This window comes from Pseudonaja textilis, chromosome 2 (genome assembly GCF_049901715.1).
Source record: "Pseudonaja textilis isolate UNSWEBS1 chromosome 2, rPseTex1.2, whole genome shotgun sequence".
NCBI lineage: Eukaryota > Metazoa > Chordata > Lepidosauria > Squamata > Elapidae > Pseudonaja > Pseudonaja textilis.
In genome coordinates this window covers 105,565,304-105,592,648 of record NC_141991.1, presented here as the reverse complement: position 1 = coordinate 105,592,648, position 27,345 = coordinate 105,565,304, and the positions used below count along the sequence as shown (strand labels likewise).

The 27,345-nt window shown below is 37.6% G+C and overlaps 1 protein-coding gene across 6 annotated transcripts in view; it reads right to left on the bottom strand.

Annotated features, from left to right (window-relative positions):
* Window positions 1-27,345, bottom strand: part of TNRC6C (trinucleotide repeat containing adaptor 6C) — a 144,363-nt gene that overhangs the window by 72,593 nt on the left and 44,425 nt on the right. For all 6 annotated transcript variants that reach the window (XM_026702069.2, XM_026702072.2, XM_026702073.2 and 3 more), the window contains exon 4: window positions 772-1,104. In XM_026702069.2, coding sequence (XP_026557854.1) covers window positions 772-1,104 — 333 coding nt within the window. The remainder of the gene's footprint in view (window positions 1-771; window positions 1,105-27,345) is intronic.

Here is a 27,345-nt window from a genome sequence, read left to right as displayed (position 1 = left end):
GTTTTGTGTCTGTATAAAGAAGTTCAACCCGGGACCATGCTATTTTCAAAAAAGATGTTTTACTTGTATTTTGTATGTGTGAAAACCCAAATAAAACTTTATTAAAAAAAAAAGACAACATTATACAAATTATTCGGCATTAAAAGTCTACATTCCTAGCATTCCTGCTTTTGTGTGTATCCATATAGATGGATTGATAATTTATGACGGCTGCATGAGCTACAGTAGGATTTCTCAAACAGTATCCATAACTATATATACTGTATACACAAACAATTTGCATCATGCATGTTTCACTGTGAACCGTTGAACTTTGATTTCAAACACAAAACAAATCTATATGAACATGGAAGCTATGCTCTGCATTCAAAATACTCAAAACAATACTTTTTATAGTCTATTCTGATAATGGTTTCAATTTTGGTTTTGTTTCTGTCTCTTCTATAGAGTCTAACTCAAAGAAGTACACAGAAAATTCCTCTAGTAGATTATGGCCACAAGAGGCCCATAATCAACAAAGGATTCCAATGAATCTCCTGTTCAGTTGACTAACAATATTACTACATTCAGGTCTTGTCTCTATACTGTTCACCAATACTTTCCAAGTGAAACTTTTTCTGTAACAGAGAACAGAAAATGTGTTTTCCTTTCTATATGACCATGGTGTTTTAAATCAGAAAACAGCGACTGTGAGGTAAATATTAACTATTTAGCTAAGCACTTGAACAGTTGTCCAGCCTATAACACATTTCTTTCAACCTTATCACTCACCTGTGGGGATCTGAGTCTTGCTGGGGTGGTGATGTCCCCCTACTCCTGGTTGTGGAGGAGGACTTGTTCCTACTTGTCCAGTACCTTGCGCTGGGCTTGTGCTGATCAGAGTTCCAGCAGGCAGAGGCTGGCCTCTTTTTAAGAGCTGCTTCTGTTCTTGTTGGCGGAAGCGTGGAGGCACCTCACGAGGCAGGTATCGGGATGCAGCTGGCTGCTGCCCATTGGCAGATGCACGCTTGCCATTATTATTGTTGGTAATAGTGCTGGTGGAAGTACTGGTACTGGTACCGGCAGGTTGGGGCTGGCTTAAACTGGTCTTAATAGGTTCTGGCACTAAGAAAATAAAAAGTTAAGAAAATATAAAGAGGGAGAATTAAATACAATTCTTCTTAAATGCACTTGAAATTAAAATGCATCAACATGCTCTTTGCTTGGATAAACAAGTGAAGTAATCAAGCATATAACACTTAGGAAACAGAGTTTATGCCACATAACATGGAAGTGCCACGTAACATGGAAGTTACGGAGGCACCTCCCCCACCTGAGAAGCAGCTAAAACGCTTCCACGGTTCTCGCCGCTGCTGCCGCTGTTATTGGAGATGGCACTGGCGAGAGAGGGACAGCTGCAGCTAGGCCTGGGAGCTTGGAATGCAGGAATGGGCTGCGCACTGGGACTTTTGCAAACTTGCAGAGCCTGAGGCTGGACCACCAAGGGTAGCAACAGAAGAAACGCTCGCTCGGCTCTTCTCACGCTCACCCAGTCACTCGGGCTTAAACCAAAACGCAGCACGCGGTGCTCCCAGCTACCTCAATATGTTTTTTTCCCTGTTGTTAGGGGAACAGGGGAAAAGCAGGAGCAACTCAGACTTTGTTGTTGGAGACGGCCCTGGCGAGAGACGTGCCAGCACTGGTGGGAACCATGGAAGCTACGGAGGCCTGAGAAGCGGCTGAAATGCTGCCGGACATCCATGCTGACGCTGCCCGCCTGCTGACCCAGGTAAGGGAGGAGTAAGGGAGCCCTCTGTGCTCCACCATGGTGTTAGGAGCGGCTGATGGTGAGGCGTAGCTGCCCACGGGGCACTCCTAATGCCAAGTTCCCCCCCACCTCCCCCCCAATTTCGCATGTTTTAAACTAGGCCTAAATTTGGGGGGGAGGGGCTTAATTTCATTTTATGCCTAGAAAACATGCTGGGTCTTCTTATTGGGGGGGGGCATATTGTTGGAGAAACATGGTAATTTGAGAATTACCTATATGGAATTACAATTGCTGAAGTTAAGAAATAGCAAAATATGTCAGTTTTGCTAGTCCTTTTGCTCCATTTGTAAGAAGCAGTTTTCCATAATAATAATATACTGAATCATTTTTGGTGTAGCAATTAAGATGCTAGCCTAGAAACCAGGAGACTGTGAATTCTAATCCCATTTTAAACATAAAAGTTGGACTGGGTGCCCAACCCACTTCACAGTGTTTGCAGTTGTGAGGAAAATAGGAGGAATGAGCAGTATGTATCTTTGTCACCTTGAGTTACTTATATGTAATAAAGGCAGCATAAACTGATCTAATACACACACACAAATTTTAAAATGTGTGAATCTCAAAGTGCCATTGCACTTGGTTTATATATTACCCTGACAGGTTGTCATTAGATAAATTCACACTGAAATGTGATATAAACAAATTTATTTCCTAAAGTATTTTCTTATAATTACCTAAAAAGTGCCTTAAAATTCCCTATTTTAAAGATAAAAATATTCTTATGTCTTTAAAATATGAGAGGCAACTAGCTTTAGTTTGCTCCAAAATTACACAAATAATCAATGATGCTTTTTCAGTATGCTTTATATGTTTTGTCTTTTAAGAATCATATTCTACTATGATATAATTACATAATAAATTTGTTTACAAAACATTTTAATATCCTCTGTACAGTCCAGCAATTTGTAACAGAATTTTAGAGCAATATACTGTAAATTGGTTTTTAAAATGTACTAAGAGAAGCATGAAAAGTAAATTACTTCAAAAGAAAAACTCCATTAAAATACTCAATATTTTCTTCCCCTCTGTTCTCACTGTGCATTATTAAGACAAGCTTTCTATAGCCAGGACACCAAACCAACGAGTAACATTTTATATATCCAGCTATCTTACTTCCATAGAAGTGAGCAGAAATGGCTTTTAAAAAGAGGTACCTCTCTTTTGCCATCTGGTGTTATTTTTTTTATTTGCTAATGATTTTATTGGCTATGTTTCTATTATTTTTGTTTTTAATGTTTTCAATGCTTTAATGTTTGTAAGCTGCCCAGAGTCATTGGATATGAGATGGGCAACAAATAAATTTCATAAATAAATACATACATACATACATGCTGGCCAGAAGGCAAGGCCACACACCTGTAAAACTAGACTGTCCTTAAGGTATCCCAGCCTTGCATTGTTGCATTCTTAAAGGTCAAACTAGTACTCTGACTTAGAACTGGAAACAAATCAGTCATTTACATAAGTTGCATATTGCCAGGGTTGTATGATCCATGTACTGAGATTCACTTACCAGTCTTGCTTTGGGACTGTGAGCCAACTGATATTTCTGATCACTTTTAAAGCTAAAGCCATATTTCTACTTTGAATGTATGTTTGAATGAAATATTTTTTACTTTGAATGTTACCAGGCATAAGGTGAGCATCTTCAAAATGAGCAAAACATCGCCCTGGCACACACACAAAACTAAGTCAAAACTGTAACCAAGACTACAGGCAAATTCATGCAATCCTACTATTTTCTTAACAAATTACAATGAAGATTTAATTTTGCCTTTCACAAATGCCTCAATTAATCTCTAATTATGGAAATCAGCTACTTATGTTGGAAGCAGAGATGCCAATCTTCTTTTCCCTGCTACTCAGAACTACCACAGAATAATAAAAAAAAAGCTTATATTTCCTGCAAAATTCACATCAGCCTTTGTGTTTTACGTTCTTTTCAACTTCATTTGTAAAATGTTATTGGCTGGGCGTGGCCAACTCAACATCACTCACATTGAGGCACACATCTCCTCACATGGCCTCTCATGACTGTGGGGATGCTGCAACAGTCATAAGTGTGAAAAATGGTCATAAGTCACTTTTTTCAGTGCCATTGTAACTTTAAATGGTCACTCCACACAAGCAAAGTACCAGCAAAGGAGGGGAAAAAAACTCCAGAGAAGTTCCTGAGACAGGAAGTCTAGTCCTGTCAAGAAGGTAATAAGGGTTAACGGAGAGGTAGTTTCTGTAAGCAACACCAGAATGTTTCCTTCTAACAACGGTTCTTCGGACTGCTTAGAATGTTAACAACTGGCTCTAGCGAATAGGTGAGAACTGGTAGAATCCCACCCCTGCTGGGAATATAGATGAAACACTGACTTTGTTTAAATCTCTGCAGCTGCTCAAAACTAGAAACACTTCCTGAATTTTTAATTGGAATAAAATCCAGACCCTGATCCCCACTAAGGTAACATTATCCAAGAACAATTCACTATCAAACAGAACAAAGATTCTATTAACACATTTGGGTTTCTTTTTTACTAAAACCTGCAAAGTCAAAATATATAAAAATAGATGAAATCACACATAAATTAATGGAGCAATACAACATCATTCACTATATCCACAACTGTGAAATCGAGCAACTGATAAAGAACATTTTGCTGGAAGAATTAAAGTTCTGATTTTTTTTTTAAAAAAAAAACACCTTGTCTTATTAAAGCTATAAAAACTTAGACATAAGGCTGATGCGGAGCCTTAGAGATCATCTTATCAAATCCCATGCTCAGTGAGGGCATCCACTACAACAGCTTGCTACACAGTGGGTATCTATCTAAATCAAAGGTCTTCAAACTTGGCAAGTTTAAGACTTGTGGACTAACTCCCAGAATTTCTGAGCTAACATGACTGGAGGAGGAATTCTGGGAGTTGAAGTCCACAAGTCTTAAAGTTGTCAAGTTTGAAGACCCCTGATCTAAATACTGTATTTTAAGTAAACTCTATATACTACTAAAACTCTCATTCTCATGAGTCATGACCTTTAACTGGACAAAGTGGTATTATCACAGGACAATGCTTTTTGAAGCGAAGTGCCACAAATGGGCTAACTTATAGACTGTGTCCAAAGTTTGGGACCTATAAGTCCTAAGGGAATAAAAAATGGGAAAATTGTGGCTCTTTCAGTGCTACTGCCTGCACTTGTGGTCACATGATTTTTTTAATGTTCTGGGACAGTTTCCCAGCCACTCTCACAATTCTGCTTTCATCCTACACCCAGCAGCAGCCATTTACCTGCCTACTGGAGACAGGAGGGGAGGGGAAGGAAGGGAAGGACTTCCATTGCTCCCTGCCAGATTACCCAATGGGCAAGTCAGTAGTTGTTCCCACTCCCATTGCTTCTTTGTCTACCCTCGGTCATTCTGTTTCTCTGTTTTGATAAGGAAATATTTCTGAAATGTCATAATGGGGTATGGGTTGTCTAGTCGATTCTATCATCTACTAGCAGAATATAGATATTTTCTAAAAACAATTGGAGAGGAGGAAGGTGTTCATGGAGACTATTCACTTATTATACTTCCAAACAAAATGGTTTTGTCTCATTTAAATAGAAAGGTTTAGATAGGATATACTTATATGATTGTTATCAAATTAATTTACTCACAACTGAAGCTTATTTTTATACGAGTTGAAGTGTCTTTATGAATTGATCAGTTAGACACAAAGGAACTGCCCTTCCATCTGAACCAAGACATTTTTAAAGCAATATTTTTGCTCACATCTATATTTTGTTAGAATTTAATATTTTTACATAAGAAATGTTTTGAGTCTTTCAGCTATCTCTAGATGATGAATCCATCCAAGTATTATATGGCAATTATGCATTAAAGCATTACATGATTACCATTAAAAGCTTCTGAGGCCTTTATTTCAAACAAAATAAACAATTACCTGATACTATTGTCAGATTAAAATCTTCTGTTGAAAGTAATTTGTTAATGGAGATAGCACTGTTTTAGGTTTTCAAATGTAAGATATAGCAGGTGCTCATTACCTAAAGCAAAATATTACAAAGCTATCTAGGTGGTGTTTTGGGACACACACAGGGAGACATCTGCCCTCAAATATCAACAAATAAACAACACATACTAACCTTGGCAGAACTAATAGGACCAAACATACTGGGCACACCAGCTTGGGTACACCAGCTTCTACCGCAGATCAAGCAAAGCTCTAGACAAGAAAAGGTACTATGTTGCAAAACCAAATGCTTCTGGCTTAAATGGGAGAAGTTATTCCTCAAAGAAAAGCATGAGTATTCTTGCTACAAAATTCCAAATACTGCCCAAAGATAGACATTGTAGTTGTTGCCACTTGAGACTCTTAAAAAAGAAGGTATGGAAATGTCTCTTATCGGTTAAATAAAAAAGCATACCAATAACAGTGGGGAAAAAACCCACATGGCTGGCTTGAGAAATAACTTAGATATGGCAACAGGCCAACTGCAATTATTTTTAAGAAGTGTTTTATATAGGGGCAATCTTGAAAAACTAAACATCAGATGCACAACATGACTGAAGAGTAGATGGGGAAAAAAGTGTAGGGCCAATATCAAATGCATAAAATTTCTTTAGTAGGTAAACAGAAATTTTGTCAAAATAAACTCTAGTCTTCTTTCTAGAAATAATTGCCATCTGTTTTTATGATATAAGAAATAAAAGGGACAGCTTTAAAAAATTATTACATTATCCAAGTAGACAAAAATGTATTTTACTTCATGTGCTCAAACAGCATTTAAAAGCCAGCTGCTTTATCCAAAGGGTCAATTTTGATATTATATTAAAGTATGTTTAGGGTTATATGAATAAGCCTACGCAAACTTCAGGCTCATCCTTCCCTGGTGTCCTCTTTCTCCTCTGATGCATTTGCAAAAGATCAGAAGCCTCTTTTTTTTCCCCTATTGGATTCATCAAAGCTTTGTATCAAACCTTTATGGAACGAATAATTCAGTGTTCAATTAAAACATTGATAAAACATATTTTAAACGGAAAAGTCTTTGAATAATTTAAACTAAAACAACTTCTAAATATTTGCATAGCTTGTTCTCCTTGCTGCTGCGGCTTCTTGCCATGTGCAAGACAGAAGCTTGTTCATACAACAGTAAATTACAGTTTTACATTAAAAGGGGGGGGGGAAATCTCCCTTTAGAGGTATTTCAACTAAATATGCCAACACTTTCAAATGCGGCTTGAGCTACATTCAGTACTTAAGCAGAAATTATTTACAGAAGAAAGAGATGGGGACCACAGCTAAGGAACTGCTCTTTCCAATATCTTCTTATAATTTTATCTGGCCAATGGTTTTCATCCCGCCCCCATAGTTTTATTTTATTTTCTTCTTTTCTGCTGACCTCAATGGGATTGAAATTATTATTATGAAATAAATCTGCTTGTAAATTATTTAGTATACGCTTTATTTATTCCTTTGTTCCATTGCTATATCAGGGGAATGGGAAAGTTTTGATCCAGAGCCTCTTTAGAAATAGCCACAGTCAGTCACAGGAATGCTTCCTGTAAACAAAGTCAGCCAAGACCCATGACACCAATGCAGCGGTGAGATACAACAGGGTTAACTACCAGTTCAGGATTGGCTAGGGGCGCGCGCGCGTAAATTATCAGCACCCACCCCTGCACTAATGGTTTTTTCCCAATGCAGATTTCTCTTTTTGGCTTAGAGAAGGGAAATCCAAAGACAAAGGAATTACAGTACCTGAATTAAGTAGCAGAACTCTGCTTTTTCAAATCTAAGTTGAGAGGCCATGTGAGTATCTCTTACTAAATACTTCTTGTTAGACTATACTCAAGCTCACCTTTAAGAAATGTATAATGTCCACACTGATTTAAACTGACTGCATTCTCTTCGAAAATGAACTTCAAGATGGCTTTTTTATTTAAAAAAAATATTGTTATGGGGTGGGGGGAGGTGGGGAGGGAAGCTTTGATACATTAACAGAAGAGTTTTTCTTATTTCTACCAGCCATTTTGTTTTCTGCTGATTCTTACCTCTAACAGTCAGAATCATGCAAGCAATAGTATCACCTGGGACACCTCTCCAACACCAAAGTTCAAAAGCATCAATATTCTTTTTACCCTGCTTCTTCAAAATCCAACTTTCACTTCTATAAAGTTGTGTAGAAGTGTTTGCACAATTCTGATCTTTGTAAGTATACATACAACACAGCATCTGAATATCTTTTCCAAAGCCTTTGTAGTTGCTCAACCAAATGCTACTAAGGCATATTTCTTGACTGCTTGTTTCTTTAATGTTGATGGTTGATTCTAAAAGGCAGAAGCTATCATTGACAATTCTAAGGCTCTTCTTTATATTCAATTTTAATCCATTTTTTTCATTGTGCTCCTTGGTTTTTATTACTAGAGTGTGTAGATCTTTTACATTTTTAGCTCTCAAGAGTAGTATCATCAGCATCATGCAGGTTATTAATATTTCTTCTTCCATTGCTCATCTTCTTCCAGTCCAGCTTCCCTTAATATACTTTCAGCATACATATTGATAAAATGAAATGCTCTTCCATAAAAAAAATACAAACTAAAGAATCTGCTAATTGAACAGCAGTCCCCAACCTTTGCAGCTTGGCAGCCTGGCTGGAGAGGAGGGGGGAACTGGGCCATGAGAGCTGTGGATAGGCATGCGTGTGCATGCACCCTTGAATGAGTGGTGGGCCACCACACACACTCCTGAGTGTCCACTACCCTGCTACTTGCACAAGTTGACCTGTGCATGTGCATGCTCCAGCCAGTCACTCACGTGGCCCAATTCCAAATAGGCAACAGCCCAGTAATGAGCCATGGCTTGAGGGTTGGAGACCCCGCAATAATAGAGTAAAATCACTGTTAATTACTTGGACAACATTTGGAGGCTATAGTTATCAATGATTGTTATTTAGAATGGATATATCCAGCAATTTATTTCTGATTGCCAGGAACAGAAATAGTTGTTAAATTATAGAAAAGGATGGGTTCCATTGCTCTCATGTCTGCTTGTCTGTTCCCCAAAGGAATTTATATACCATACAGAAACAGAAGGGAAACCTTTTGCCCATCAGGTTTTGGTCTGATCCAATGTGGTTGATAGCAATTAAACTAAAGTATATTTCTCTTCTAAACAATAGGAAGCAGAAGTTGACATTCAGCTGAAGTAGGTAATACCACACATTTTATCTTAATTAGATAGGTGTTATACACACACACACATATAAAGCAACTGAACATCCACCCATCCATCCATCTAAAACAACGGAACTTCTCTGCTTTTGTATTATTTTTTTGTCTCATCTACACTATTATACCAGACTCTGTTTGAAAAAGAAAAGTCCCACACCCTTATTGTTACTGATATAGCACAAATTAAACCCATACTTCAATCTCAAGACAAAAAGAGCCTATTTTCTTATCAACCTTATAAGGGCACAATGATTAGTATATTAAAATATGTAAATTTATTTAAATGTAATCAGTTAAAAGCTATAAAATAATTAAAAAAACTAATCAGTTGACAGCAATGGTAAGAATAAAGAGGTAATCAGTTACCAACTTAAAATTAATGACCTTAAAAATTGTTTTGTAGGGCTAATATTTTTCAACTATTATAAAGGAGTTTTTAATGTGTTCCAATAGTATAAAAACATAGGCTTCATTCATATTCATTGAGAGATTGGGAATTACTACATAATAAAAAGAAATGTGCCTGTCAAAAATAAAGTTCACTTGATTATAGAATCTGGAACAGGGGCACTTAACTATACTACTACTAAGATAATTAAAATCTTATAGATCACAAATGAATTAAGTCCATGACTCCCTGTGCTTTAGATATCAAGTACTGTAATTATTTGCAAAAGGTATTTTAAAGTAGTAAAGCATTAAGTTGTGACATATACTAGGATAAAATCCTTTGCATGTAATTTCATAATACCCAGCCCTAGCTAAACAACAGTGGAATTTTTTTAAAGCATTGTGCCAGTAGATTTGAATGAATGAATTAATTTTGCAAATATTTTCTTTATGATAACAAATGTCTTTATGGCAACAAATGTCTTCTAAATGATAGATGGTTTTAAAGAACTTTTCTTGATCACAGCTGAACTTTTTGAAAATGGTAGCTGTTAATATATTGTATATTCTTAATATATTGTACATTCTCTCATACAGAGACCTAACAAACAGACACAAATTCCAATCAGTGGACCTTGATTAGATCATTAAAATCTTGCATACCATACATTTAATCAGATCCCAAACCCAATCTGTCAATCTATAGAAAAGACCAGGCCCAATTACACAAGACGTTTTCTACAGAAGACACTATCTTTTTATGAAAAGAAGGACTAGGGGTGACATGATGGCAGAGCTCCAATATCAAAGAAGAGAGAACTAAGCTATTCTCCAAAGCACCAGAAGGCAAGACAAGAAGCAATGGATGGGAATTAATCAAGGAGAGAAGGAACCTAGAACTAAGGAGAAATTTCCTAACAGGGAGAACAATTAATCAGTAGGACAACTTGTCTCCAGAAGCTGTATCAATGCTCCAACACTGGAGGATTTTAAGAAGAGACTGGACAACCATTGTTTGACGTGGTAATACGATTTCCTGTGGGATTGGACTAGTAGATCATCAAGTTCCCTTCCAACTCTGTTATACTGTTATGCCCTTTTACTGATGGTAATGTATTTCCATGGATGTAATTATGTAAGCAGCAGCTTATAATTCAAACAATGAAATCTGGTCTCATGCCATCACGATGGAGTTGAAGAAATATAAGAGTAAACATTTCACTGTGCATACTAAATACTTCATTTTTACTAAAAAGATCATTCAAAACTATGTGCTGCCTCTTTTTAAAAAATATATAGGTCAGGAATCCATTGTGACACAAAACCAGAGTAACATGGAAACCACATTGCTTTGGAAATTTCCAATAAATATCTCCCACATTCCCAATATAAAGCGAATTGCTTGTTACTACTAATAATCCCATATTTAAATTTAAATCTAAATTTCATAATCCAATGTGGAAGAAAAACCAATTCAGAGATGTCCCACCAACTCTATGCAAAAGCATTAAGGAATTCCATATAATGTTATTAATGCAATAAATGGGATCAATCACTCAGATCTTAATTATTCAGCTTTTAAATGCATTTCTGCAAAAATTACATGGCAATAATAAAAGCTACATAAGCCTCACATCGCGTTCTTAGTCTTTTGGATCCCCAATTTCCTCACATATAAGGCTATACAATGTATAATTGCATGTATACTGTACAGTGTACAACCCTTTTGTTCCCAAGCTATCCCCCCATCATCCCACTTGCCCCACTCTCCAAAAATATCAATGGTTCACTAAGAAGAGAAGGAAGGGGAACACTACAAGAAGCATTCTGGTGATGGAACAGTTAACTCAGCAATGCATTCTTAGCCACTGCTGTGACAGGATTTACAGCTTCCATTAAATACAGCAAGCTCCATTACAAAGTGTTATATGTGAGAAGAATTTTTGATTATACAATGCAAGTGCTTCACTGCATTAAACATAGCATACCAGTGTATTCCCCCACCCCACCCCCTGTAATTGGTTTGGGTCATTGTTTGATGGGTTTATGAATTCATTACAGGAAACAGATGGATCACATAAATCAGAGCTATTCATCCAGCCAATCAAATGGCCAATTTTTCTCTTCTGTTCTTCTGTTCTTCTTTCCCCTTCTCTTCAATCGCTTCCTTCGTGCACAAAATGGTGTATAGAGTATGTATAGAAATAAGTTGTTAAAGCAACCTTGAAACAGGAAATCGAAGCAGGAAACACCTTTTAAATGGAACTAAGTTTACTATGCTCATTATCCCCTATCAAAGCCTGAAACAAAGAAAACTTACCCAAGTTTTCCTGAAACACTGGAACTCAAGCAGAAAAAGCAAGATACTTAATAATACACAAAGTTCTGTTTTCAATGGCAATGAAAGAGTTTCATATTGGTAAGGCTTATTTTAACCCCTCAATTCCCATTTTCAAATGGAGAGTTTTTATTCAGAAAATTATTTCCTTTGTCTATTAAACTCTCAAGTTTGACAACAGTGACATCTGCTGGTAAAAGTGAAAGTATCACAAAGGTTATTATAAGCAATAATATTTGTAACATAAGCAAGCCTTCTTTTGACATCTACTATGCAAAAAAAAAAATCTAAATATCCAATGTATTAGAGAATGAAATAATTTGATGTATGAAATTTCGTTGTATGAGATATCTTATGGGGGAAAAGGGCTTTGTAAAAATAATATTTCAATGGCTACTTTCAGATTTCTGCTGCAGTTTTCAAGTCTCTCTCTCTCTCTTTTCCTCCCTCCCTTCTTTTTTTTACAAATAGGGCAATTAAGGCCCAGGAAGCTCTTCAAAATAAAATGTGAAACTAATTCATAACCACATTGACCTTATTCTCAAGGGGGTCTAGTTATATGAGTGGTTAGGAAATTAGAGAACCTAATCATCATGAGTACATGGTCTTCATAGACATTATTATAATAGGTTTAGAAGAGACCTTGGTGGTCTTCTGGTCTAACCCCCTGCTCCAGGCAGGAATCCTTATACCATCCTGGACAAATGGTTGTCCAGTATTTTCTTCAAAACCTCCAGTGATGAAACACCTTCAGCTCTAGGAGGCAACCTGTTCCACTGATTAATTATTCTCACTGTCAGAAAATTCCTCCTTATTTCCAGGTTGGATCTCCCTCTCACTAGCTTCTTCCCATTTCTTCTTGTCCTGCCCTCAGGTGCTACGGAGAATAAATCAACACCTTCTCTGTGACAGTCCTGCAAGTTCGGGAGTCAGCCATCAGGACTCCCCTAAGCATTTTCTTTGTTAGGTTAAACACAACTAGCCATATTTAGTCTCCAGATCTCTAATCATATTTGTCATGCTTTTCTGAACTCTTTATAAGACCTTGGTACCTTTTTAATATTGTGGTGACCAGAATTGGACACAGTATTCCAAATGTGGCCTCACTATACAGTACAGAGCGGTACTATCATTTCTCATGATCTTGATGTATCCTTCTGTTGATGCAGCCTAATGCACTGGCATTTTTGGCCAATTAACTTTTTATATGGGAACAGTTATGTACTAAATCCTTCTAAGATAACTTCTTTTAGCATTTTTAGTAGAATTTTGTGGCTTATAGATAGAAGGAGAAGGAGTCTGCCTGTCAGACAATTCTTATTCTCTTTGTTTATCCTGCTCAAGCTGCCTGAAAACAGCAATTTCAAGAATTGGGGATGGGGTAGCCCCTGCGCATGGGATGAGAATATGAAACCTCTGAGGCTCAAATTGCTTTAATTCCCACCCTTAAAATAACAGCATATGGAGCTGCAAATAAGGTGCCAGTACAGATGCCTATAGAAGGGGGGGGGAGAGAACTATTCCAATTAGATTTTAGCCTTTAAATGCATGTACTTCTAAGTTTTAGATACTTCCAAACAAGGTTTTACTAACTTGATATTAGTAAAGTTGTTTTTTTCAGGGCACTGTGCTATACATCTTTATTCATTCATGGTTAAAATTCTGAATATATTTAGGTATCATGCAAAACTGATGCATGGATAGCAAAACATTTTCAATGGATTAATTCAATTATTCAATTTAACATTCACATATTCATCTGAAAAAGAACCATTATTGCCATGAGCCCAAAAAAGATCCAAGTAAACTGACCCAGTAAAATAAAATAAATAAAAAAGACTATTATGTCCAGAACTGAACATTCTAAGCATGCCCTATCTCTTTATACAAATTACACGAATCACTTGGATTTGTTTTTTATTGTCCCTTAAATGTATTATTATGCTAAGAACCACATATAATTTCTTTCACCTTAATTTTGAGAGCCTTAAATGTTTGCTTGTATATATACTTTTCTATGCTAACAATCTCTTTCAAAGTTTGCTTTTAAAATTCAATTATTTTTCCATCTCTTCAGACTCCCTGGGGAACTACTGTCTTACTATCTATATTGAATCTTTGTAGAAAATATGGAAGAAAAGTTGCTATCTTGGTTTAAAATATACTGACTCCTTTCTTTGTTAGCTAGTTTAGTTTTCTTGATAGCACCCTTCTACTACCTCATCAATAACTGTCCTCATGGAAAAATGATGCTTATATTTGACCCAATCTTGAAAATGCTGATATGCAAGGACAGATCCTGTATCACACAAAATACTAGGATATACAGTTCTTACACAAATATCTGTAGAAACTTTAGGGCAACAGTATTTCTACAAATACTTATGTAACAATTGCATTACCAAACTACATCATCTAATAAGGTAGTCTTCAATATAAACATTCCTTTAGTGGTCATTTGAAGTTATAACGGAATTGAAAAATGACTTATTTTTCCACATTTATGACCATTGTAGCATCCCCATTGTAGCACGATCAGAATTTTGACACTTGGCAAGTAGCATGTATTTATGACAATTGCAGCATCCTGGGGTCATGTGATCACCTTTTGCGACCTTCAAAGCAGCAAAGTCAACGAGGAAGCCAGATTCATTTAATAACCATGTTACTAACTTAACTACTACAGTGATTGACTTAACAACCATGGCAAGAAAAGTTGTAAAATTGGGGAAAACTCGCTTAACAATTGTCTTGCTTAGCAACAGAAATATTTGGCTCAATTGTGGTTTAAATTGAGAACTACAAAGGATGTAGAGGGGATTTTAGAAAATATTTGTGAATGGAAGAAAAAACATATTTCCTTTTCAGAATGAAAGAACGTACAGCAATTATGGAGTAATCTGAGGATTCTTTTCCCTGCCTTTATTCCTTTTGTAAACTTTAAAACTGGTTCCAAAATGCCACGGTGTGATTATATAGGGTCATTTCCATGAATACTATAGGAAGAAAAAGATTGCTCCCACCAAATTTCAATCCCTTTTCTCTCATTCTGCCTATAATCCAAATTTTATCTAGAACTCTATAGCTATCCAAAAAAACCATTCTGAGGACCTTATGATGGCTATCTCCATTGTATCTGAAAATGTATAGCATCAAAGTGCATTATAATGCTATGCATCTAAGGAGGAAGAAAAAGGTATAACTACAATTGAGTTGCTACAGTGTCTCTTAAAATTGCTCTGTTGAAACTATTTTGGAATTGGCAAATGCCTAATGGCAACAAAAAACAATACATTGATGTTGCCTAGTTATATATTTCACACTCTGTAGAACACGGATGTCAAACCCGTGGCATCATGTTGCCATCATGTGACATTTCCCATTTTTCCCATTCATGGAGCTCCGGTGGGCGTGGCCGGCACATGATGCATCTAGCCCATAGGCCACCAGTTTGACACCCCTGCTCTAGAACTATCACCCAGAAATTATTTCATCATTTTGAACTGAACAAAAGTAATACTAATTATGCTGATTAGCTAATGTCTATATTAAGTTGATTTTCATTCCTCTCACAGAAATGAGTTTAGTAAAGGAATCCTAGTGGCAAGGGTTTGCTTCCATTTCTATGGATCTTGAAATACACAGTACATATATTCAGTGGCAAGGAAGCCAAAGAGAAGTTATCTTGGAGAATCTTTGTTTCTAATATCATGAAGAAGGTAACAAATCTATTTAGCTGATTCTCAAAGTAAAAGGACAATATGAAACATCCAGAAAAGAATAACTCTCAGTTATTTGTGGAACTTAAACTGTATCTTAATGAAATCTGGACCTTTGGAACTAAGAACTCTGCTGAGGACTAAGCTGGCTGGCAATCAATCTGCAGATTAGCAGGAGTTGCTTTTCTACAATATATGAAGTCAAGCAGTTCTTCAGTTTATATGAGAATTGAGTTTTATTTTTGTACTTTTGTGGAATCATAGATATATAGGGATGGGGGATATTATTTTTGGCTTGCATACAAAATAGGTATTAAATGTAAGGCTTTTTGAAAGGCCTTAAGGATGTGGTTTTGTGCTAGGACTCTGGGATGCATCTCTTTGGCAAAACTCATTCAATAGTTACATTAATTTGTTATTGGTGGTTTTATTTAAACCTGATTACTGATTATATTTGTTCAGGGTTTTTTACATTATGTTTTTGTACATTGTTATTAGCTGTAGAGAGTCATTAATTTGAGAAAGAATAGAATAGGATAGGATAGAATAGAATAGAATAGAATAGAATAGAATAGAATAGAATAGAATAGAATAGAATACCCTTATCATATCTCTTAGCCTTAGGCAGAAGAGAGTAGGCACCATCAATCACTCAGCTTTAAGAATGAGGATTGAGCCTACCTCTCTTAAGAGTTTTTTTTTTTAAGAAAGCTGCTGAGTCAGAGAATATCCTTTTTTCTGTTAGTAAAGAAAATGAATGTTTCCTCTTAATTGTTTTAAGATTAACTGCTATATTTTGTTGATTTGTTTTTTTTAAAGAATGCCATTCTGGATAATATACTCCTATAATATAGTTACATTTAATTATAATTACATTTTTGTTTACTGTGTACTACACTGGATGCAGCATTCACTTAATCCTCATACATATATGATATGACTGATAGAGTGATGTGCCAAATGACTTTAAAGACTCATTATATTATCTGAGTATTCTGGAGTCTCCTGGTTGTATGACACATTTCATGATAGAGTGTTTCACTATATTTGGATCAAATTGTAAAGGAGAGGGGGAACAAACCTGTCCTCTGAATTAATTATTTATATTTACATTTATTTACAATTACATTTACATTTATTGTATATTTATAATACCTGGCATTCAGACTAGGAATATGAGAACTGAATATGAGAACTTTCAATTTAGAAGATTAAAATTAATTTCAGGGGTTTTACCTTTTAACGAACCCCAATATGATAACATATGAAGCTCTAATTTAGATCTTACAAAGCAGAAAGAATTATCCCCCCATATTACATCCTTAACAGCAATTCTCATTATTTGCTTCATTTTTGCTTGCTTCCTTTTTGCAGACTATTCCTAGTATATATTCAACATATGGAACACTGCTTAGATTACTGAATTGAAATAATTATCTTCATTCATACCCATTCATACAATTTGTTCTCAAAAGAAACATACAGAGAAAAATGAAAAGGTCATGAATAATATTTTTATCTGAACTTATTGACATTTCAATACAGACAAATATTGCAATGTGTAGATAAACTCTATATTTCTTCCCACATTCCCCCTCATTCCACCTGCAGAGCAAAATATGGAAGGAATTTAGCTTTGATTCAATATTCATTTGTCTGTAATCGTTCAAAGGCTTAATTTTCCAGTTTTTGAAAGAGAATATCTTTGCTCTAAAATAGTCCGGAATCTGCTCCAGCTTGATCATTTACATTCAGTTATTACTTGCGGTCAGATTATATAAGAATAAGACTACATTGCCCATGAAAATCTGATAATAAAAAATAGTGTTACATTTCTCTTAGTCTGAAATCAAATTCAGCTACTGATCCTTACCACTTGTCAATTTTTGCAATCAGTTTGACAGATCTTGAGACCTATTTTGGGGGCTATTTTAAGATCTAGTAGGATGGGTAAGGCCTAAAATCCTCTGTTAATCCTAAAAAAAAATATCAGTGAGGGCTGTGGGTGCTGTTTTCAGATCTGAAACAAAGAAACTAAAGGAGAAGGGAGTTCTTCAAATCAACAAGAGGTTGAAACTTAATAGAAAAAGGTACTTCAAGTGCTTCAGCAGTAGAGTTGATGTCTTTAACAAAGGCTGGAGAACTGCTTTTCCAAGGTCAGATGCCATATGATCTTCCTAAATAAGAGATGCTACTACTCAACATGCAATCATGATCCTAGTTTTATAGTGTGGCCCAGTACTGTCTATGGCTCTATTTCATACAACTAACTGACTGTAACCCATAAATTCTGTCACTACAAGATTGAGTTACAAGTGACCATTATCCAATTTAAGCCCACTCTAATACACTACATTCCATTCTAAGACAAGCTAAGCAGCAGCCAAATCTCCCATTCTTTAACCTCAGCTGTATTGTGTATACTAGCAGACTCTGTGCTATTACAACAATTCAAAGGATTCTTAAGTGCAGTAGCGTACCAGCCGAGGCCAGCAAACTACTTATTTTACAATTCAGCAATATGATCAATACATCAGCTATATCATATATCTATATCCATGTTAAAGTTAGGGATCTCAGCCTTCAAAGGGTAATGTCACTATCATTAACAATTCTAGCATGAACAGCACCTACAATCACTTAAGACAGAATCGAAACTTGATACAGCAGTAGTCAAATCACAAGCTTCAGATACATCCTGAAATTATGTGTGTAAGAATTCTTGTAACATTCAATACTACCACATAATCAACTCAGCCAGATTAGAGGAAGCATTTGGTTTCTTTGGTATCCAATGGTACTCTGGGTATGTTTGAACATTAAAGATAAATAAAGACAGGTATAACTGAGTTTGGAGATTTGAATGAATGAAAACATTAGAGGGAAATTAGTTTTGAAATATGCCAGACAACATTACTTATGTTTAACAAATGGCTGGGGATCTATGTATGTACTGATACATGTATACATACATGCAAATTATTTATATGGCTTCCCAACTTGTAAACTGAGATTCTGAGTAGCTAAAATGGAATTTCAAAACAAACCAACAAACCAAAAACAGACAAATAACAATTTACAATAATTTAATATAAAACAACACAATTTGAAGTCCAAAATACAACATGTGGAAAATCTATTTTCCAAATGGGCTCACCTGACTTTCCAATCCAGTGCTGCTCCAATGAGCTGGTATGACAACAGAAAAGGCACATTTCCTAGGCCCCACTATATGGCATTGTTTCATGGAGGGGACCAATCAGAAGTCTATCTATGCAAAAAACAAAACAGCAGCCTGATTCCAAAACCAGCCAATCAGGAACTGATTCTCCTGGAATTTGTTCAAAACAGACCAATCAGAAGTCTACTTAGATTAAGAACAAATATGTAACCAGTTTTCTTGGACTCCTGTGACATCAGCCAGTCAGATACCAGCTTTTTGCATTCAAATACATAGTCCATTTAGCCTGTGTTCAGTTGCCTATGAGCTGCCAAGAAGTACACTACAAAGCAGCTTATTCTAGCTCTGAAGATGCCAATCACAGGGGTTGACACAACACCAGGGCACCAAAAAACTAAATTAAGGCCATAGAGCATGAAAGCTCCTTACTGTTTCATACCAGTCTATGGAGCTCACAGATAATTTGATACTATTCCATGAAGAACTTCAAAGGTAATAATCATCAGCTGAAAGCCAATGGGAATCCAGTGCAATTCATTAAGTAGTGGACATACTATGGCAGAAGTCCCCAACCCCTGGGCTGTGACTCACTATTGAGCTGTGGCCTGTTCGGATAACTGTTTGGCGTATGTGTGCACAAAGCTCAACTTATGCGCACCTGGCTGCCACTTGCATGGGTCAATTCCTCTCTCATTCCCCACCAGGCTGTCAAACCGTAAAGGTTGGGGACCACAGTACTATGGTACACTCATCAGTAACATACTATTCCATCCTGTACTGCAGTTTTGGTAGACTTTGTTCAAATAGTCCAATTGGGAAGAGACTATATATAGAATCTCCTGATGCAAGAATGGGAGCAATTGGCACAAGATACAGTGTTATGTAAAGTCTCTCTTGCCACGATTGTCACCTACTCTTCAATGGGGAGCTGGATACCAATTCTGTCTGAGGGAGTGAACCTTTTCCAGAATTAAAAGACAGTAAATCTCCAAATCCCTAGCGCTTATCTAAAACCTGCATACTGGTCACCTTTTAACCAATATTCCCTAGAAAAGAGAAACTTTGGGTGCAAAACAAACATCGTCTAGCACTGTTGAATTCTTCAGGAGCAGGTGGAATCTCTTTATGCTCCAGTGGAACCACTCCCTTCCTCATGGATGGGTTCACCATTACCTGGATTTAACCATATGTTGTCTTCAACCATGGAATAGCTATGGACATGTACAGAAGCCATCCCCAGCTATCCTTTACACAACTTCGCATTTTTAATATGAAAAGATAAAAAGGGTTTATATGTATTTTACTAAAGAAGCTTTGTAAGAATTAAAACCCATTCCTGGGCGTAGGAAACATGTAAACATGTTTCATTTGAACACACTTGTCTATTTCTACAACATCTTTGCAGTCTATTCTAAGCATACTTGGACACATTGAAATATTATATACGTGACTTTCTTACCTGCATACCCATACTTAATGTTTCACATATTGCAGTCAAATAAGTATGGTTAATTAATATTTGCATGCTATATGTTGCAGCTGCTGTTCAATTCTGATCACTTCAATGTAGTACCGCTGCAGAAAAAAAATCTTTGGAGTTCTATATTTTTAGCCTTTCCATATTTAAACAAGAGAAGCTTTCAAAATATAAAATAATTGTGCAGGGGCACAATTCAAGTGATATAAACTTATCACATCTACTAGTTAAAAGATGACAAAAGAATTTCCTTCCTCAGATGGCTAATAAATTTTTAAAGCAGACACATTCCAGTGTCTAAAAGAGAAAAACTGGAATGATACACTATCAGGAAGAGTCTCCATTAATTCATCTGAATCTTAACAGAATGTTATGTCTGTAGGGCTATCATATATTAATGACATATATGGGAAGCAGCATTTAAATTATTCAGGAACACTGGGAATGCAGATCTAGCAGTTTTTGTAATTCTCAACTCTGTACAAAAGAAATGAAGGAAGAAAGCACCCTCTCTTTCATCTTCACTCTCTTTTTCTCCCATATATACAAGCATATACGCACTCACACAAAGCTGGGCAAAATCAGTTCTACAATCACGGAGCTGATGAAAACTAGCAACACTCCTTTCAGTTGTTGCACACATAACAATGAACTCTTCTGTGCACATATATCCACTCGTTTATATAATCAGAGATACCTTCAAAGATATATATGCTAAATCTTCCAGGGCAATTTTATCAATTATAAATGCATAAGCAAGTGACTTCCTCAAAGAGACCAAAATCAAGCGTGGACCAAACAGAATCCCGACATCTGTGTTTACAGACTACCAACAACGGTGCCAATGTGCAGAGCTGGCTTATTCTATTTATTGTTTTAGTTGACAGCTCTTGCTTGAGCACCCATCACCATGGTAACAGTGAGCACAACTCACAAAGCACCCAAACGAACTCAGTGCTAAATTAACTTATTGCATGTCACCAATGAGAAATGACTGTTCAGAGGTAATTTTCTGTACTAATATGTAATAGAGTTAACTCTCTAAATTGGATTAAATTAATTAAATGCCGTTCCCAGTAAATCAGTTTCTATTACATCAATGTTAAAATGAATTAAATGTTTTATTAAAACTACTAATAATATTATGCTATTACTTCATTCATTCAAAATTCTATGCAGTTTACTTCAAGATACATGCTTTGTATTAAGCAGCAATATAACTAATAAATCATCAGTATTTGTTACAGCATTGCTTGTATCAAGTTATGATACAAAGTGAAAAACTTGATTTCAGGGATGTCATCCATTCTACACTATTATTGACTTAGATGTAAACAGTTTCTAAAAGTATTACTATTTGTAAGCAGAATAAAAATCCTAATTTATGAAGCAGAACCCAAAATAAGGATACAAATAAAGTAGGTATTCATGGTTCCATTTCTGCATAAATTATAGTTATAAGCAAAGAAGTATTAGCTGCTAAAATGTTTCATTTCAAGTTTCATAGTAGCTCTCTAAACAACCACAGACTGAACTCAAGAATCACTGGTATTTGGTTCAAAGCAGTGTCATCAAAAAAGACATTCTGGATATTCAGCAGCAATTGAAGGATCACATACAATTCAGATTTTCCTAGAATCACAGAAAAATGCAAAATGTGGAAAAGATATGGAGGAAAAGCAACAATGCCCTAATATAGCTTATTATCCTGACAACGGGAAAAAAGAACTGCGTATGGGAGCCTTCTTTATGAATAATCGAAAAGAAGAACACTTTGCAAACAGCAGAGGGAGCACTCAATATTCTTAGTCTGATCACTGTTTCTATGGTGTTTAGTATTGCTCAAAGGGAAAAAGCAGTAAACCATTTATTAAAAGTACAGAATAAGTAGACTCTAATCCTCTAAGTTTTTCTCTTTAAAAAAATCAATTTTTCCAAGTATGTTTTGAGGTCAGTTAATCCTTTAATTTTTATTACCTACCTAAATAACTCTGTAAACCTGAAATTTCCCTCAAGCATATGACTATCTTTCCCTTATTTTTTAATAGTTTTATTTTGGCTATAATTCTGCTGGTAACACTGAGCAGGAATATTACCAAGAATGGCGAGAGGAAAGTTCAATTACCATGTTTTAAAAGCCTGCATTTCAACATAAAATTTTTCCAAAACAAAAAGTATTGAAACAGCTGGAAGAAAATGGCATCAGATGATTCAGGAAAAACAATTTTGTAATCATTACCGTATCATGATTATTATCTATTAAATTTACAATATATACTGCCCAACTTTTATGCTGTGGCACATAAAAATATTTTATATCAAAATATAAAACTGAGTCTCTTAGCTGAGTTTGACATTTCAACTACTGACGATTTAACAGATGTATCCATGTAAATTTATTTGCAACAGTATTTAACTAATTTGGCTCTGCCTTCTCCTGGAATGCTTTTTTAATTTCCCAGCCTGTACCCTTGATATTCTCTGGAGTAATCTTTTTTTCCTCTTCTATTTAATCATGTCCGATTTTCCAAGACTGCCAGGAGAAGTCATTGCAGTTTTCTTGGCAAAGCTTTTCAGAAGTAGAAAAAAAAATGAAGAGTTGTCCTATCCAAGTGCTAAACTGGATCAGCTTTCAAGCTTAGACAAGGCCAACCAGGTGCTGTCATCTGCTGAGATTATGATGTTGCTAAAAAGCAAATAAAGCAGTGCCAATAAAAGTGTAATGTATCTATGGACTGAAACTGATAACATAAAAAATACAGTCACTGGTATTAAGATTGCCCTAGAAAATCAGGAAGGAAATGATACATGTTAAAGGATAGAACCACCTGATATTCCTCATGAAGATCATATTGAATAAAATGGGCAATGGAAGTATATAATCTATTTAGAAATAGTTCTGATATTATAACAATCAGCTAAGACTGCTGTTAAGAATAGCTTGAGACCATTAGTGACCAAAGATTTGATAGCCATATTTCAAATAAGATTTATCTATATAATTTTTTATGGCTATCCATCTCAACCATGTCATTCTGTGAGGTGTACATTTCTTAAAACAATAAAACATTTCAAAATAACACAAACAATGCAAAAATAGGTAGATACAGCAGCCAAGGCAATTATCCAATTTAACAGTAAAGCCAAGAAATGGGGCCCCTAACACATTCAGAATCCTGACTAAGTTCTTATAAAACAATAGATGCTAAACTTTTAGAAGATAAAATATAACAAAAATAATAAACATGATAGAAAGAGATGAAGAGAGAAACAAACAAACAGGAAGCAGAAGGTCCTGGAACTTTTGATGGAAAAACAAAGTAACAATCCTTTCAGGATTATGCCTACAGTAAGTAAAATACCTTCATTTCTTGGATTCAGATAATAAATTAAAGGAACCAGAAGCCTTTATTGTGTTTTTTCAGCCAGAGTTATATGCTGATGAATGGTATGAATTTTATGCTAGATGGAAGAAAAAGAAGGCTGGGAGGCAAACAATGCAGCAGAATCATCTTAGAAAATGATAAACTATTACTGGATCCAGTATTGGGCAAAGAAAGAGCATGTTTGTTGAAGCCTGATTGACCTGTGATTTTCACCAATCCCTCCCTCCTACTGAAGCCCTGTACGTCATATCTGCGCTGTTGTTGGCATAATACAAATTGAAAAAAACAGGGGAACAAGATTCAGGATCTAGAGTCTGAGCAATAGTTGACAAGGTTCACCAGCTGATACAATCTAAATACCGTGTTTCTCACAAAATAAGGCCGGGCCTTATTTATTTTTTTTTTTTTGACCCCCGAAAAAATGGGCATTGGTAGAAGTTACCATGAACGCTCTTTCTATCTATGCTACAAGAGAGCCCAGGATGGGTTGACTCCTTCCTATGATGTCATTTAGCGGAGTCTATACTAAGATATAAAAGCCAGCCCCCGGGAGAGACCCCAGCTTTGGCAAAGATACTTGACAGACTGAAAGGTGTCTCTGAAACACAAAATAAATACAGAAATATGTCTTACCCTCTCCGGAGAAATCAAGGGAGGGGCTGGGCTCTCTCGCAGCATAGATAGAAAGGGCATTCACGGTAACTTCTACCAATGCCCATTCTCCTCCATGCTGCATCAAGAGCCCAGGATGGGACATACCAAAGCTTGCATGTCCACGGGCGGGTCCTCGTCCAGCTCATCACACTGACTGTGGAACCATTCGTTGAACCACCCGTTGCAGTCGCCAAGGCAAAGGCATCCAGATGGTAGTGTCTGATGAAAGGAGATGGGGATGTCCACGTGGCTGCACGACAAATCTCCTGCAAGGATGCTTGGGTCGCCCAGGCAGCAGAAGTGGTCGCACTTCTGGTAGAGTGCGCCATCAGACCTCGGGGAACCGGAAGGGCTGCAGCTTTGTAGGCCTGCTCAATGTAAGACCTGACCCACCTGCTAATAGTAGAAGAGGCCTTGTTTCCCAAGTGAGAAGGGAAAAAGGAAACAAACATGGCTTCCGACTTCCTGAAGGTGGAAGTGCACTTAATGTATATTCTAAGAGCCCTTCTTACGTCTAGCATGTGCCACTGCCACTCTAAGTCACGGTGCGGGAGAGGACAGAAGTCAGGCAAAACAATGTCCTAGGACCTGTGAAACCAGGTGTTAACCTTCAGAATAAATGAGGGGTCCAGACGGAGAACAACCCTGTCATCATGAAAGGAAGAAAGGTCCTGTCTGATGGAAAGCGCTGCAAGCTTGGAAACCCTCCTGGCAGAAGTGATGGCAACTAGGAACACTACCTTCAGAGTCAGGAAATGGAGAGACACTGTTCTAAGGGGTTCAAAGCGGGGGCTTTGTAAGGGCATTAAGGACCATATGAAGCTCCCAGGAAGGATACCTGTGAACCACCGGAGGATGCAGGTTGGAAGCCCCTTTCAGAAACCTCCTGACTGAAGAGTGATGGGATAAGGAAGGAAGCGAACCCCAAGAAAGGACCAAGGAGAGGGCCGCAACCTGCCTGCGTAAGGTGTTGGGGGCCAAACCTTTGTCCAGTCCATGCTGAAGGAAGCTAAGAACTTCTGCCAACTGGGCTGAAGCAGGAGAAAGACCCTCCCTGAGGTACCATTGGGAAAAAGTCTTCCAGGTGGCATCATAGATGCATCTTGTAGAAGGTTTGCGAGATGCCAGGATAGTGAAGATGATCCTTTCTGGAAGATCAGCCTCCTCTAGCTCCTGCCGCTCAAGTGCCACACGGTCAGCTTGAACCACTGGGGCTCTGGCATGATATGGTATCGATGACTGCTCTCAAGTGTTGCAATTTGGTTGTGGGAGGGAGCTGGCACTTTTTGGTGTTGATGGAAAATCCATGGCTCTGGAGAAACGACAGGGGGATTTGCAGATCCCGATGGGCCGCATGGATGGAAGAGGACAGAATCAAAATGTTGTCCAAGTAGCATTGGAACCTCACTGGAATAGAACGCAGAGATGCCATCAATGCTGCGAGAACCTTTGTGAAAACCCTTGGAGCCGAAGGTAAGTGCTCGATACTGGTAATGGGTATATTCTGATAACCGAAACTGAGAAATTGGCGATGACGAGGCCAAATTGGGATATGGAGGTAAGCCTCAGTGAGATCAATGGAAGAGAGGAGGTCACCCTCCCAAATGCTCTCTAAAATAGAATGCAGAGTCTGCATTTTAAATTGCCTGAATTTTACAAATTGGTTGAGAAATTTTAGATCAAGGATGGTTCGCCACCCTCCTGAGGCTTTCGGAACGATGAAAAGGAAAGAGTAAAGCCCACATCCGCGTTGAGAGGGGGGAACAGGTTGAATAGCCCTGATTTCAAGAACGTGCTGAATGGCCTGATTCATGAGGGCTTGCCTGGAAATGTCCCGAGAGACAGGACAGATCAAAAAAAATTTGGGGGGTGGCGTTAGGAAGTCCAATTGTAACCCTGACCTAATAGTGCTGAGCACCCAGGCATCCGTTGTTGACTCCTCCCATTTGGAGGCAAAGAAGGCTAGGTGACCTCCGATGGGTGGGGAGAACGAAGGATTACTTAGAGCGACAGAAGGAATGACCCCCTCCCCCCCGAAAGGACTGTTTACCAGTAGAAGGTTGTTGCCTACCTGATGCTTCCACCCATTGGTCTTGGCATTGGGCGTACAGCCTGTGAGAGCGGGGGAAGCGAGATGAGGTCTCCACTAGGAAGGCAGGAGGGCAACAAGGAGCAGGGCGATAGTCGGCTTTCTTCGCAGAGGAAGAGAGAATTTTATGTTTATCTCTGGCTTCGATAAGGTTCCAGAGCATCACCAAAAAGCTTATTGCCTGCGAATGGAACTGAAGTCAGCTTCCATTTTTGGCGTGACTCTGCCTGCCAATTTCGGAGCCATAAAAGTCTTCTTGCTGCTACAGAAGATGCCATAGCCTTGGATGCAAATTTGGTGGAATTGAGAGTGGCATTCACAGTGAATTCCGCCTCTGTGATAATCTTATTAAGGTCTTGGTGAGACTGAAAGTCAGAAACTACTCTGGAGTTGGCGCTGCCACGGTATGGATGCCCTCGTGAAAAAGGATGCTGCTGTTGAAGCCCGAACAGCCCAAGCAGCGGCCTAGTGATTGTGTTTGAGGGTCTGTTCGGAGTGTTTATCATCCGGTTTCAGGATATCTTCTGGCTCCGTAGGAGTGCCAGAAGATGAGAACGAGGCCAGAACCGGAATGTCAATAGAAGGCACTGCCAGGGCACTGTCCAGAGCTGCGCTGACATTGTAGAAACGCTTATCCAGAGAAGATGGGCGAGGACCTACCAAAGGAGAAGCGCACTGTTCCTTGACCATGTCCAGGAACAAAATGGGAGAAGGCAAAACCTCTGCATGCACTACAGGCTTGGAGAAGAGTGAATCCCCTTGGCTATAGCGATTTCCTTGTGGCTCGGGAGCCACTTCCTCTGGCGACAGCCTGGCAGTGACCAAGGCCTTGCTGAGTAATGACCTGAAGAGGGTAGGTTTGAAGACCAATGCAGAGGATGTCTGCTCTGAGCGAGAATCCTCTTCCTCTGAAAGATTTTGGTCAAAAATCTCACCCTCTTCACACCCTGAATGAGAAGAGTAACTGTGTTCAGATGGTGAAGCCCTTCCTTCCTCATCAACCGCCTCTCATTCTGGTAGAGAAGAATGGACCCTGAGGTCCTGGGGCCTGTGTAAATCAGGGTGATGAGGCAAGCAACTT